This window comes from Ambystoma mexicanum, chromosome 1p, assembly GCF_040938575.1.
Source record: "Ambystoma mexicanum isolate Mex_15411 chromosome 1p, UKY_AmexF1_1, whole genome shotgun sequence".
Lineage (NCBI taxonomy): Eukaryota > Metazoa > Chordata > Amphibia > Caudata > Ambystomatidae > Ambystoma > Ambystoma mexicanum.
In genome coordinates this window covers 961,642,904-961,657,678 of record NC_090921.1, presented here as the reverse complement: position 1 = coordinate 961,657,678, position 14,775 = coordinate 961,642,904, and the positions used below count along the sequence as shown (strand labels likewise).

Sequence of the window (14,775 nt, the reverse complement as noted above, 5' to 3'; positions counted from 1 at the left end):
GTTATGACCATAACTTGAATTCTCTCCAAACCACATCATATTTATCTGGCAATATCAGCTTTTTGAATGTGAATGCGAGCCATCCAGATTATGAAGTGTAGTGCTAAGCCACCATGTAACACAGCATGCCAATACATCTTTAACGTGGGGTTTCATTCTGAATATAACCTGTACTCTGCCTAGACACATTTTTGGGCCTAGAAGTTATCTGGATTCAAATTCTAATTTCTCTGTCTAGCATTTTTAGTGCTGAACAGCCTAATGCTGACAATGATCAACTGTGTAATATTACTTCGCTTTCCTACTACCAGTGGGATTGAAAGGAAAAGCACATTAAAACTGATTCCCAGTGTTCCAAGTGCACATTTTCCTTTCTGCATGTAACTTTTATTTCTAAAAGCGGAGTAGTCTCGCCTACCAAATGCTGATTTTCCATTAGACTATGTACAACAAAATGTTTACACGCTTGGCTACTAAATGGATGACAGTGTTTCACGTATGTACCGCATTGACCACATGGCAAACATGAGTGAAAGATACTGACACTGCCTTTAGGGCACAGACAATCCATGAAAGTAAGACAGTAATACATTGTGCTAGATCTTATACATTTTGAAAACCCCTCCAAGGTTTCAGTTAGCAGATGAAAAGTCCTCATAGACACCTACAGAAAGGTGTTTACCATCACCCCGGTGGAAGAGAACCAAGCATTGGAGAGGGATCAGAAGGGCGGAAAAGGGGGTGAATGGCTCAAGTGCTTGTAACAGATTGTTTGTGTCTCCTTTGCAAAGTGTGATTTCATGGGGAGGTCACAGTCAATAGTGAAGTCAAGGGACTTAGCGCTGAGGGTGAATGTCAGGCAGAAGATGCTAAGTCACATCACTTCAGCCAGTTCTGCACATGCGTGCTTTTAGTCGTGCTTCCAATGAGTATAAACTCAGCATCCAATGTTTGAATGAGGGAGAGGCAGTGTTTCCATTGCTGGATGCCATTGACAGTGGTAACCTTCAGGTAGAACTGCGTGGCACCAGCGTACTCGGAGACTGGGCAAAAATGCCTCCAGTGGCTCCACGCAGCAGTGAAAGATGAGTGGCAGAAGAATGGTCCTCATGGGATTTCACAGGCTCCTGGGCATCGTTGTCATTCTCCGGTGCCCATCTCACCGTGGCTAGGTCGAGCTTGAACAATCAACGTATTGAGGTAGTGAATCACAAATGCCGGGAGGAAAGTGTGTTGGTTAGTGCTTTGTGGTCTACCATGTGGAAAGTGGCTAAGATTATGCGTATGATAAGGGAGGGAATCCCTGTGTTTCGGATGAGGAGTGCATCATCAGTGACCAGAATGGTGTTGATCCCAGTAATGACAAAGAGGATCAGCCCTGGGCTTCCCCTATGGTTAGAGGGTCTCCTTGCTCTCTTTTGTAAAAGTTCTGAACCAAAGGTTGTGATTTGGTAGCAAGGTCCAGTACCCTTATTGCTTCATTTTGGGGCTACAGTGAGTAAGTAAACAGGTTCCTGGAAGGGGTGGAATGGTAACGAAAAGTGACCCTGGAGCGTATCCACTTTAAATAGGGGTTCGGGGTGGTTCTCCTAGAGGAAAATCTTAAAGAAAATGGGTCCAAATAGTACATTTTAAAGCACACGTGTCCCTATGTAGGGATTACAAAATAGTTAAACATAATAAAAAACTGAAATAGCATTGGTTAAGTTCAAGGAATAAAATACTGGAAGCTCTGTAAGGAATGTGGGGGTTCAGGAGTGATAAAAGGAAGGGGGTGTGGTGCATGGGAGAGAGATAGGAGGAGCAGAAAATCAGGGCACAAACACAGGAGTGGCCCATGATACAGATGCCCACCAGGAAATCTCCAAAGTTCTGTGTGGGTCAGTCAGAGCTGTGCTTCCTGCTTCCATTAGGCAGGGTGAATCTGGCCAGAGCCCTCATCCTGTCCCGCCTGGACTACTGCAACGCCCTTTACCTAGGCTCTACCAAATTCACTGTGAGAAGAATCCAAACCTTACAAAATAATGCCCTTAGACCGGCATTAGGCATTTCTAGAAGAGATCACATTTCCGAGAGCAGTCGTCAGAACAACTGGCTCCGGGCTAATGACAAAATCCTCCTAAAAACCCTGTCGCTCACCCATAAATCTCTCCATAAAGCTGCCCCAATGTACCTTGCTGAGAGATTCCATAAACAGACTTCCCCGAGACCATCCAGATCAGGAAACAGGGATCGCTTGTCCATCCCTAGATTTAAACTATCCACGATTGGAGGCAACAGTTTACCCGTGAAAGCGGCAAAATTATGGAACTCTTTGCCTTCTTCACTGAGATTAGACCAATCCTACCAAAACTTTAGAACTAACATCAGCCTGTGGCTGAAATCCAATGACCACTAAACTGTACAACATTGAACCCTGTACAGCAACTAGCAATGACATTCTGTTACCGGTAAACAATGACATTTTATGCCTTTTTATGTAATGCATCTTTTCCTCGAGTCTCACTTCTGGCTACCCCCACGGTGGTAACCATATCTCTTTACACGCTGCCTGTAATATTTGTAAATATCCTTGCTTATCCTGTACTATTTTGAAACACTTGTATATACCTTTTCTGTAAGTTATCTGTAACACTTGTATATACCTTTTCTGTAAGTTATCTGTAACACTTGTGTATGCCTTTCTGTAAGTAATGCTTTGTAAATAAGGTATCTTATACCTCAATCCTTGTAACTGCTGCGCCCTGATACCCCTGGGTCTGACGCGTATTATAAATAATAAAACAAACATAATGGTGTAGATGTTCAAAATGTTTTGGGCGTAAGTCATGAGATGTGCTAGCGCATCTCATTAATTGAGCAAAAAGAAGGTGCAGCCCAATCCGCAAAGGGCATCAAAATGTGCACATCTTAGTTGCACACATTCAGATGTGCCTTTTCACCTCTTTACTCAATTATGACAATCAGGGGGAAGTTCCTCTGCATTTTTAAGCACAACCCAAATCCTTTAAAATGAGCAAAAGACCTACGATATCCCCCTGCATCTGTTTGTGACAGGTGCAGGGGTGTGCACATTGCATGGCAGGGTTTTTCCTAACACTGTCATGCATTTTATTATGTATGACAATAGTCGTATCCACAAAGGACCATCAGCAAACTGCACCTTCTCCCGCTGAAAGCATATATCATGTTAAAATCCTGCTGCATCATCTAACAGGCTTTTGGCCTGAAATCCTCACGCTACCACACTGAGAAACTCAACATCTCTGGAGGCTTGCAATCCATCAGAAGTAATGATATGTGCAGACATGAACCAGTGTAGGAAGGTAAGAACCAGAAGACAGGTACTGGTGTAGAAGGTGCCCCACCACCTCATATCTGGGGGAAACAGACTCAGTCCTCACTTTGACTGAAGTCAAGGCTAGGCCTAAGCTTGGGCTGACTGCAAATGGCTGGGGATATGGCATGGGGGCACTTCACCTCCGCCTCCCCTGTACATGTCAGACAGGTACCAGGAAGCTCTCTGTGCTGCCTGGTTCCTGTCTGCATGGAGCGTGGGGGCCTGAGGTCTGGAGTGAAGACAGAGAATCGAGTCCAGCAGGCCAAAGCTGACCGGCAAACAGGTAAGAAAACCTTTTTTAAATTTGCATGCAGGTGAATGGTGTGTATATATGGTTGTGAACGCACGTATCATGTAAATGTGTGTGAATGTTCTGGGTGGGTGCGCATGTAGGGAATGCAGTGTGAATGTTCTGGGCGTTCGTTTGAGTGAATGTGAGAGAAGGTGAATGGTTGAGTGACTGGTGGGTGAGTGGGTATTAATGTGAGGATGTGAGGTGCTGTGGTGTTAGGGGGGCATTGGAGCATTGCTGAAATTTCCTTAATGTGACATGGTATGTTTGACTTGCATTTTTGGGTAAATCCAACTTGATCAATGGTATTAAGGGTCTAGACTGGCATTTTGGTGCAACCAGTCCATCCATTCCTTACTGTGGCATGATATTTTATTACTGGGAATCTATGATAAAGCAATCATGGTAAGTGTTATTGTGTGGCTAGACTGGCATATTGGTGCAGCCAGTCTAGGCATTTCTTACTGTGGCATGACACTTTTTTACTAGGCAGCTATATTAAAGCAAACATGATAAGCGTTATGTATCTAGACTGGTTTACATTGGTGCAATAAATTTGGACATGTGTTCTTATTGTGGCATGTCATTCATAATGGCAAATCCAACAGGCATTTGCTCTTAAATGAGGGTACTGGCATTTATAGGAAAAACCTGATTGGACATGTTTTCTTACAGTATTATTATATTGCGCGCAAAGCAAACATGAGTATGTTCTTATAAGGGAATACTGCCATATGTTGGTGTAGCCAGCATGGAAATGTATGAGGGCAGCCAGCACAAAAATGCTTTCTATTTTGGCATATATTGTGGGGAAGGTATCATGAAAATGCATTGGGAAATGCTCCTGTGCACTGTTGGTGACTTGCATCTTTTGGATTTTGTCATGAGTTGCCCAATAAAACCGATTGCAAACTGTGTGGCTTTTTACCCAATTTTTGACAGAACCTGTGCTGTATAATACCTAATTGTAAGTCATTATTATTAATAAAATGTATTTCAATGGGGAAACCACCCAATCTCCCTTTTGTAGGTTTGGGTTCCCTCGCTATGCTTGGTCGCTCTCGCATATTTATGGAAAAAGTTATGCCACTTCAATTAAAACATTCACCAGCTGCCACTGGTGGATGATACATTTGGGTGCCACGTGACAGGCAAGGTCCCCTTATTTATATAATAGGTGAAAGAATTAAGCTTTGGTTAAAAAACATACCTACATTCTTAATGTAGTGCAGTGCGTGCATGCTCCCAAAGCAGCATGATCATCAAGGGTATTGTGCATGCATGGCGCATGGGAGCCCCCAAATTTTGTGTTACACCACTGAAGACAAGCCTTCTCTGTCTGCAACCCCAGACTCTGGAACCTCCTCGTTGTTAATACCAAATTTGGCCCCTTGCATCATCATTTCAGGAAGGAGTCCAAGACCCTCTTCTTCAAATAATGGCTCCTCCCTAACACGTATGTCCACACACCCTCCACTTCCCACTTAACCTGAGATTGGGTGATCTGTTCCCCCCCAGCCCCGTTTCCTCCGCCGGTTGCTTGCAGATCCCATGCTACTGAATTGCGGCCTTCCCCCTCACATGTATCACTGCTTCCCCCACTGTGTTCTTCTCGCTATGGCTTAGAAAGGTCTCTGCTGCTTCCCAAAGAGGAGGAGGAGAATGATGAGTAGGAGGAGAATGATGAGGAGGAGGAGAATGATGAGTAGGAGGAGAATGATGATGAGGAGGAGAATGATGGGGAGGAGGAGGAGGAGAATGATGAGGAGGAGAATGAGGAGGAAGAGGAAGAAGAGGAAGAAGAGGAAGAAGAGGAAGAAGAGGAAAAAGAGGAAAAAGAGGAAAAAGAGGAAAAAGAGGAAAAAGAGGAAAAAGAGGAAGAAAAAGAAGAAGAAGAAGAAGGTTGTCTCATTTGCCTTTCCATCCTGCAAACTTGCCAAGCTATCTTATAGGCTTAATCACAGGAAACCATCCTTCTGCAGGTTAGCAGTTCTATTTCCCCTGAGTGAATCCTCAGATAAACATCCTTCAAGCAGGCAAAGATCCCAGTCTATGAAGAGAATGTTTATGCACATTCTTTCTGCAATTGGCAGATTCTACATCCCTGCATGAGCCCATCCTCCCCAGGGTGAGTATTTTCCCCATCATTTTGAGCAAAAAAACATCTTTGCTTCCTGACCTCTTTTATATGGTATTAAATGACACTTCAGAACTTGTCCTTACTACAGGTGACTATATGTGTTGTCTGTCCTTGGTTGAAGGCACATAACAGTTTGTTCCTCTGAGTGACATGTTTTAAATCCTTGGGTGAGTTAATCACAGAATCCATCCTTCCTCCAGGTGACAGAATGTATTCCCTCTGTTAATCACATGAATCCAGTTTTGATCCATTTATTTTATTTCTCAATTGCATTGTAATTATGGGTTGTTAATCCCTCGGTACATCTGGCAGAGTTCAATCTTGAGCTTTGCCTATGCCTTCCATGTGTAAACTCACCTTACAGAGGCATTTGGCCTGTCTCTGGCCACAGGTTGTGGAATGTGGTGTTGTGGGATTTCAGCTCGAGTCGTTAAGCTTCTGACCACTCTCCCAGTTTGCTCCTCACAGTTACTTCATTACTATCTAAAACCTCAGAATCCACCCCTCCCAGAGGTGACCAATTTCTCCTAAAAACTCACCCCTCCACATTAAACTAGCTTATTATCCTGGGGCCAGTCCCCATAAGCAATTCACCTGTAGGTTACTGGCTTGCTTCCTCTTTGCTAATCATCAGAAACCACATTTCCAACATACCAATAACTTCTACTTGTATATGCGTTACTGGCGCAAGTTAACATATACCTGACATGCCCTCTGTCCTCCAGCTGATTGTCAGCCCATTCTTTCTACTGGTAGCAAGATCGTTGTCCATGAGTGAATTCCCAAATTCAGTGTTCCTATAGTTGACATACTCACTGTCCACGGGTGGATCACCAGAATCCTTACTTCCTACAAGGGAAATGCTGGTTTTTGTCCCTGAGCAAATTCCCAGAATCCACCCTTTGTATCTGAGACAGATTCACTATCCCCCTCTGAATCCACAGAGCTAGCGATCAACAGGTCATGCTTTGACCCTAGGACTTCTGCATTTCCCTGCACCCATTATTTCAATGTGGAAACATGTTACCCAATCGTCTCACGAGTGGGACAAAGGCCGAAATGCAAAAGGTGAAATGTAGAGTTATTGTGATTTGCCCTGGGACAGTGGTAAGAATCGTTATTTCGTAGAGGTGAAATGCAGTCTTTTGTACTGGCGACAGAGCCCAGATTCCACACGCCCCTACAGGTGAAGGGTAGTTTGTCCATAAGCAAATCTCCAGACCCCAGCTCATACAAGGGACAATTCTATATTCATAGGCAAACTCATAGAGTCCATCAGTCTCTTGGGTGACAGTCTTTTGCACTTGGTGAATTCCCTTAGCACATGTGTTCCACAGGTAAAAACGTATCTCAAAAACTCATCCTCCCAAAGTGAATCCATCCTTCCTACAGGTGACGGGTCCTTTGTTCCTTCCCATAGAGTACAAGCATATGCAACAGTACACAGACAGTTTACATTACAATGGTGGCTGTTCGGTTATTTTCCAAAGTACTGCTAGCAAACCCCCCCCCCCCCCAACACTGCAAACCTAAATGTACATCTGGCAGTACTGGTGCCCCCCCCCCACAACATTTCAGCACTGCTTGCGCCCCTGGAGAATGTTGCGAGGTGTGTTAATTACTTGAATTCCTAAATGAGCACATTTGTCTGAGTATTGTAAACATTTAAGACATGTACAATCATTTAAAGTCCTCGGTTTTAACAGGCCCAGCTGTTCGGCATGAGCTTTGCACCCAAATAAAAGTTGAGTTGATGATAGGAGCCATTCCTGCAGCTGTGGAATGGCATATGGGAAACACCTTGTTCTAGACTAGCATGCTCATTTTTTAATGTACATTTTTTCTAATACAGTGTTAGAGAAGAACAGCCCTCTATCATTAATGGTATGCACACATCAGGAAGCAGAGGCCAGATTCTGCACTTACGAAAGCCATAATAATAATAATAATACTAATAATAATGATAGTAATCATGTCTGCTGTTTTACATAGCGCTGCATACAGGAAATTCCAGTTTCAGAGCACTTGGTAACAGGTAAGATACTCAAGGCATGAGGCGGCCCGATGGACTCTGGAACCCTTGTCCTAGCAGGAGCGCTTCGTCATCAGAGAAAAGCATGCTACATGTGGCGCCTGAGATAATAGGTAAGTCATGAAGCGACAGAAGGCTCCCACACTCCACACATTTGCAGCTCACGATATGACGCAGTAGCTTGAATGCAAAATTGCAGCTGAATGTTTAGCAAGTGGCTGAATAAGCATTAAGAGGAATAGTATTGCAAGAACACGACACATGTCGTACCCCATGACATGGGTGGGCCCGGGAGCAGAGAAGGCTGGGAACGCCAATGTATCAGGCTTACCTTTGCTCGGTAGGCTGTGTCCAGGAGGATGTTTGAGGGCTTCAGTCCCTGGTGCAGGAGAGGGGGGGAAAGGCTGTGTAGATGGCACAGTCCCTCTGCCACATCTGACAGGATCCGCGCAGTCATGCACAAAGGCAGCTCGGGGTAGATGTCCCGCTAGAAGCAATGCAGAAGGGACGCATGGATTACAATCTCGTGCCACTCACATGCCATCAGACAGCAGTGTTCTCTTCTTTTGGGTGTTAAATGCAGCGTTTGAGTTAGCAGTGCATACGGGTCTCCTGGCTGGATATTTAAGCTAATGTGAACTGATGTGTATCCCCAGATGAGAACAAACACATCGTTCCGTGCATTTCATTTCACAGATGTCTCGCTCTAAATATTGTTCCTCACTCTTTCACACACACACGCACGCACACACTCACACACACGCACACACACTCAGACACAACCATCCTATTATTCTCACAGCGTTTAAACGCCTGCAAAGCCTCATTACGAGTTTGCCAGTACTTCTGCTGAATTACCACCAAAATTATTTACCATTACCACCACTTGGTCCTGTGGATTTACCAGGGGATTAAAAGTGTTGCTAGGGCAGTGTAATTCCCCATTTATGGCATGCATAGGACGGATTTTAGAGGATTCAGGATATCTCCAGAAAGATGCTACTTCTCCAGAAATCGTCTGATTTACCATGCGGCAATGCCACAGGCAGTCAATATGCCAAAACCTATAATTTGGCGGTGTGAGAAAAACTGTGGCAATTTCATTACCACCCAGAAAGTGGCAGTAACAGAATTTCAGCCACTTTTTTCTTGCATCGCCCGTATACTGCAAAACCTTTTTCTGCAGAGATATCAGCGGGGATCTAATTCACTATGCTTTTCAGAATTACAGAGCTCTGATCGGGGATCTGTGCATCAGGATCCATTCAGAAGAATTACTTTGACAGCAATTAGATAGCCTTGGAGGAATGGGATTTTTAGACGGACATTGGATGCCGGTGGAAAAACCAATAAGGTTCAGGACACTGTCCACTGTGCAATGGGCGAAGTATGGTTCTGCAGCCAACTTGATTACCTCCAAACTGCTCTATTATACCCCTGGCAGATGTTTGAGATCCGCTTCCTCTAATCCACTTTCAGTGCCTGCCTTCAGATGGGGTGCAATGGGGAGGTCGGCCTTTCTCTGTTCGGGCAGCACAGCTGTGGAATTCTCTAGCCATGAATTTGCGAGGGATGGAGTTGCATTTAGAGTTTCGTCAACAATTAGAAGACATTCCTATTTCCTCCGTGAGCTGGTAGTGTGGTAAGCTTGGCGGGTGGGTCTTTTTTTTGCTCTTCGGTTTGGTTGGCCACTTGTTTCAGCGCCTTGGGGCCTCCTTGTTGAGGTGATATGTTTTGTTCTTAATAAGTACTAGACCATGCCATAATACCATACCATTACACAAATGTCCAAAATAAAAGAGAGTGACACAAGATTAGACAGCAGTTTTTGTTATGGTTTCTAAACAATAACAGCGTTTGCAAAAGCAGATTCAGTTTAAAGTCAGAAGAGGACAATGTCAAAGATTAATGTGGGCTGCAGTATCTTGCAAAGTGAAAGAAATCTGATCACTTGTGCACAGAAGAAGCCAGCAGGAAGCGGAGTGATGGTGCAAGGGTCACAGGAGGGGACAGTGCCATGTGACTGATGACTAATCTCACTATATGAACATCCTTGACACTCAACAACAGTTTCTTTCTATGCTGTGTCCAATTCAGTCCATATAAACACGTATTCGGTTCCAGTCAGTAGAGTTGTGCATTTTAGCATTCTATACCATGTAGATTCAATCAACAAACTTGCTTTTATGTTTAGTGGTGAGGAAGTGCATTTCAGTAGAGGGTATATGCAAACTGCTTAATGTCACAAAAGATTTACATATTTAGAACATTATTTGCACCACATGGTAATCATTTTCAACAATCATTGTTTTCAGTAGTGAGCATACATATCTCAGAACATTGCATGCTATTCTTGCTTGCTACTATGTTGCTTTTAATTACATAGCATAGGAATTTGCTTATTATGATATCACTATTTCACCATGCAATATCATGGAATCATTATTTGATATACATATTTCACCCTACGATACATGCAACTTGCTATATGATAAATATGCTTCATTATGTCACATATACCTTTGCGTATAACAGGCATATGTGTTGGGAATTCTGCTATTTTGCAGGCTGCTGGGGATCACTAAGCAACAGGCTGCAACAGTGGAATCTCTCTGCTCACCTATCAGAGGAGAATTCACTTACTTTCTGTTTATTCCCTGCTACATATGCAGCATTTTAGCATCTTTAGTTACTCAAACAGCAGAACACAAGGACGTACTTTCCATGAGTGAGAGGGTCATGCAGTCCTTTTTATGTTGGTGTATTCTGGGAATTCTAATCTGCATTGAAACTTGGAAAAGTGAAACTATGGCCCTCATTACAACACCGGCGGTAACCAATGGCGCTATTAGCACCATGGTTGCTGCCGGTATTGTAACGAGTCCGCCATGGTGCAATGGGGAATTACCACCCATTCCAAGGTTGGCGGGGCGGTAATTCCCCATGCACCATTGGCCCTTCCCCATTCCCATTTTTGCCCCATAGGGCTCAATGGGAATGGGGAAGGCGGTAATTACGGTAACACAAATTGCGGTACCGTAATTACCTTCAAGGTCCCTTTGCGGATCCCTACTTTAACAGCTGGTCCAGACCAGCCGTTAAGGTCGGGAGCCACAAAGGGACCTCGTAATTAGGTGCTAAGGGGTTAACGGTGCTGCAGCCTTTCACGGCGCCGTTAACCCCTTAGTGCCAGGGTCGTAATGAGGCCCTATAAGTCTCAGGACGCAAAGAATAAAAACCTGGACTGAGGGACCTCCTTGTGCATGGTATTTGCAAATTTGAGAGCTTTTGGAGGCTGGCCCCCCACATAAGGATATGTCTTTGGGTGGCAGAGGGGAAGCGTGGTGCGCGCTAGAGATGTATCTGGTGGTTAGAAGATGGCGCGACTGCAGGCATGAGTGCATTTTGACAAAGGTGAGGGAACAGGACGCCAAGCGTAGATAGAGCTGAATCTGTTGAGTGTTCAAGGAGAGTGAAGTCACATATTTTGGGGGCGATCCCATTGAAGTCAACTTAGATGTACATTTTGTGACCTGTTCTAGAGACGGTGACCTTAATGCCGCGAGCACTAGCTGAGGGGGCATGCTGTAACCTCCTGGTAACAGTTGAAACCAATTCCAATCACAAGGAGAATACTGCTCTAGACATAGATATCCGACTCAGCCCTAAAGCGGAAAGCATTCTTCGGGGAAATAGGTATGCTCCCTAACTCTTATTAAATGATGAATGTGCCAAGCCAGTCCATACACAAGGATGTTAACAACCCCTATGGCATGATACACACCACTATTGACCCCTCATTTTTTTCCATGGGATTTGCGGACTGGCATGTTTTGGCTGGAAACATGGCAATAGACACAATGCTAGACTCCATGGACCAGGGGGCTTCTCAAGTGCCGCAAGGACATGCATTAGCTGGCCACACAATGTGCAACCACAGCTGTGGTTTGTGTGCTAACCAACTGCCCATAATGGGAATGGTTACAAACATCATCAAAGAGTAACTCTACAAGGCTACCTCAAGAATCGAAATGTTGCATCCAAGGGTGGATTTCCTGCCATTTATCTTGGGGTGCAACAGAGCCACCAGCTCTTTGCAGGTTCAGCACTCTTCTATGGAGCCCCCTTCAGCCGGTGAGCCCCTGGCTCCTGCTGCACACCCAACACTGGTCAATGAGACCAGTGCTTCTCCAAATCCTGGTACAGATCGACACAGATCGGTTCTGCCTACCATCCTTTCACAGAGAAGAGCCCAAGATAAGCCCCATTCCTACTCTACCCCACCACCCAGATGTCAACTTGGCGCTAATCTACCCTGGATCTCTAGATCCATGCAGGCACTTGCAGCAGGAAGAGGGGGGGATCTTGCGCCCAATGCCTGAAGCAGCCCATTTTCTGTTTGTTATGACTGCACAACCAATGCTGTCAGAGGAAGGTGTGGGGGCACCCCTTCCTTAATTAATAAGGCTACCCAATGTATCAACACAAGATGGAGGATCAGTTCTCTGAACACCAGAACATATTAATAGGTACAAGATTCCTTTGGGTGACAGTTACAGCTAGCAGTTACCCTAGGGAATGAGTTGTTTTAAGTACTAGGATCCCAACACTGGTGGACCAGATCCGGACAGACAAGCTCAATTTGTTGTGAGGGGTGATATTGGTCTATGCCCACTACAGTAATGATCTCCGTCCAAGGCCCCAAATACTATTTAAATTGGTTATCAGTTGTGGATCCTTTCGGGTGACCCCTCTGAGTCGCTTGTTGGGAGAGTGGCTGGGGGAAGGTGCTGGGCAGGCAATTACGAGAAACATGAGGTAAGTTTTGAGGATCTTGATTGACAGTTAAGTCTTCAGGTATCATTAGCCAACATTCCTGAGGAAAGTGGGGGTTGTGGGTGTGTCCAAACTAACCTCACCTGGTTCCAGCGCAGTTCCTGGTTGGAAGGGGCCATTTATCAAGGGTTTAGACAGGGCACCTTGGAGGTTGTGCTGGGAACCGAGGAACTGGAGGTGAATCTGGGCAAAGGGCTGCCCCCACCTGTTATCATCTAGAATATCACAACTGTGCATCCCGACTTGAAGAGCCAGACTGGCTGACCCCTGTGGAGGAGGCTTATATAACTGCTCTCTAGGAAACCTGGTCTCTTGCACCTGAGAACGTTGTCTCATTTTGCACTCCTGGGTCGCCCCGAAACTGGATGTGACCATTGATCAATTTGATACTGGGTAATAATACTCCATGATGTGACGTATGATAACGTTTGGAAGAAGACCAAAATTGCTGATATTTAACATCTTTAATGCAGAACAAGGGAAGGAAGGTCTGCCTTCCCCGACACAAATAAACCTAGCCTAAGTAATGGTTAGCACATACAATAAATTCCCTCCTTGGCTAAGGGGAGGTTCTCTCATGATTGTGGGAAACTTCAATGGTCGCATGGTCGGAGAACTGGATGATGATTGGCCCATTTGGTAGGAGCAAACGAGCTGAATCAGAATCGCATGTCTAACAGGAAGGGTTTTGAGATGAGGTCATACCCACTTACCTATGATGTACAGGCTGTTAACAGCCGATCAACAAACGACAGCCCAGCAACATTTACATTTAAGGGGCATCCGGGGGCGAGTCCCTAATAAAATACTTTTCTTTGAGGAAGAATATTGATGCATGATCATTAATTTTAAAATTGAACCTAGAGTAGAAAGTGACTTTGACCCCTTAACTACCCTGCTAGCTCTTCCCTGTCCAGAAATCCAGGGGGCAGGGGATTGTACCCGGTCAGCGTACAATTAGCACTGAAGACCAATCAAATGTACAAAGCTTGATCCCGCGGCCGACCTTTCATGCTTTATACAATAGTATTGTGTCTGATTTAGAAGTCCTCCTTTGATAAGGGGGAGCAACCACAAGAAGATTTCCACAGCTGAAAACATGTAAGCAAGTGCCCACACGTAAATAACCCTCGAAGCTGCGCCATGTGAGCCCCACATATCAGCTCTCCTAAAAGTTAATGTCATCTATTTGTGGCCTTTATATATCTTTTCTGGTTGCCTTTTGTCCTATCGGGACATGGGGAACAGCCTTTTTCTTTTATTTTTTATTTTACTCTTTCTTTTATTTCAACTTGCTTTTCTGCTCTCGTCTAACCAGAAAACATATTTCAGAGCATATAATAGATTTGTTAATATGAATACTAAAATTGTGGATCATCTCAAAATCGTCTCATGGAACGTAAATGGATTTAAGACTCACTAAGAGAACTAAAGTGTTGTCTTATGAGCAAATTCTTGTGATATTGCCCTCCTATAAGAGACACACCTTACTGACCTTGAGTCTGAGAAACTGAAGCAAGGTTGGGTTGGTGAAACCTTTTTTTCAACTTACACGTCAGGCAAAAGGGGAGTTTCTCTACTGATGAAGAAAAATCTGCCAATATCTATCCTCTCTAGCAAATCAGATAAAGAGGGGCGAGTCATCTGTGCCTTGCTCAAAGTCCAGGATTCAAAATTGCTTATATGAAATGTGTATGCACCAAACCTAGATGAGCCAGTTTTCCTTCATGAACTTGCAGCACTGATTCAAAGCTTTGATGTGGATTCAATTGCACTGGCTGGTGATTTCAACTTGGTGCTAGATCCTGCTCTGTACCGCTCAAATGGGGACTGCTCAAGAAACCCCCAAAACAGCAAGAGATCATTGGATGATCTAATGAATGAGTTTAACCTGGCTGATATATGGAGACTGGAACACCCGTGTGAAAGGGACTATACGTTTCATTCTCAGTGTCATGACACGTACTCCCGCATTGACTTTATCTTAACCTCAGGACAGGTGACTTCCAGTTGTTGGGATTCTAAAATTGCGCTTATTGCACTGTCAGATCACGCTCCTGTGTCTCTGAACCTCTCTTTACAACACACTTTAGTAAAGTCACCACGATGGAGGATGAACTCTAACATTCTTAAAA

The 14,775-nt window shown here is 44.5% G+C and overlaps 1 protein-coding gene across 3 annotated transcripts in view; it reads right to left on the bottom strand.

The window, feature by feature from the left end:
- The window catches only part of LOC138582350 (receptor-interacting serine/threonine-protein kinase 2-like), a 252,063-nt gene that overhangs the window by 158,084 nt on the left and 79,204 nt on the right, over nt 1–14,775 (bottom strand). For all 3 annotated transcript variants that reach the window (XM_069653614.1, XM_069653596.1, XM_069653605.1), the window contains exon 4: nt 8,136–8,291. In XM_069653614.1, the coding sequence (XP_069509715.1) occupies nt 8,136–8,291 (156 nt within the window). The remainder of the gene's footprint in view (nt 1–8,135; nt 8,292–14,775) is intronic.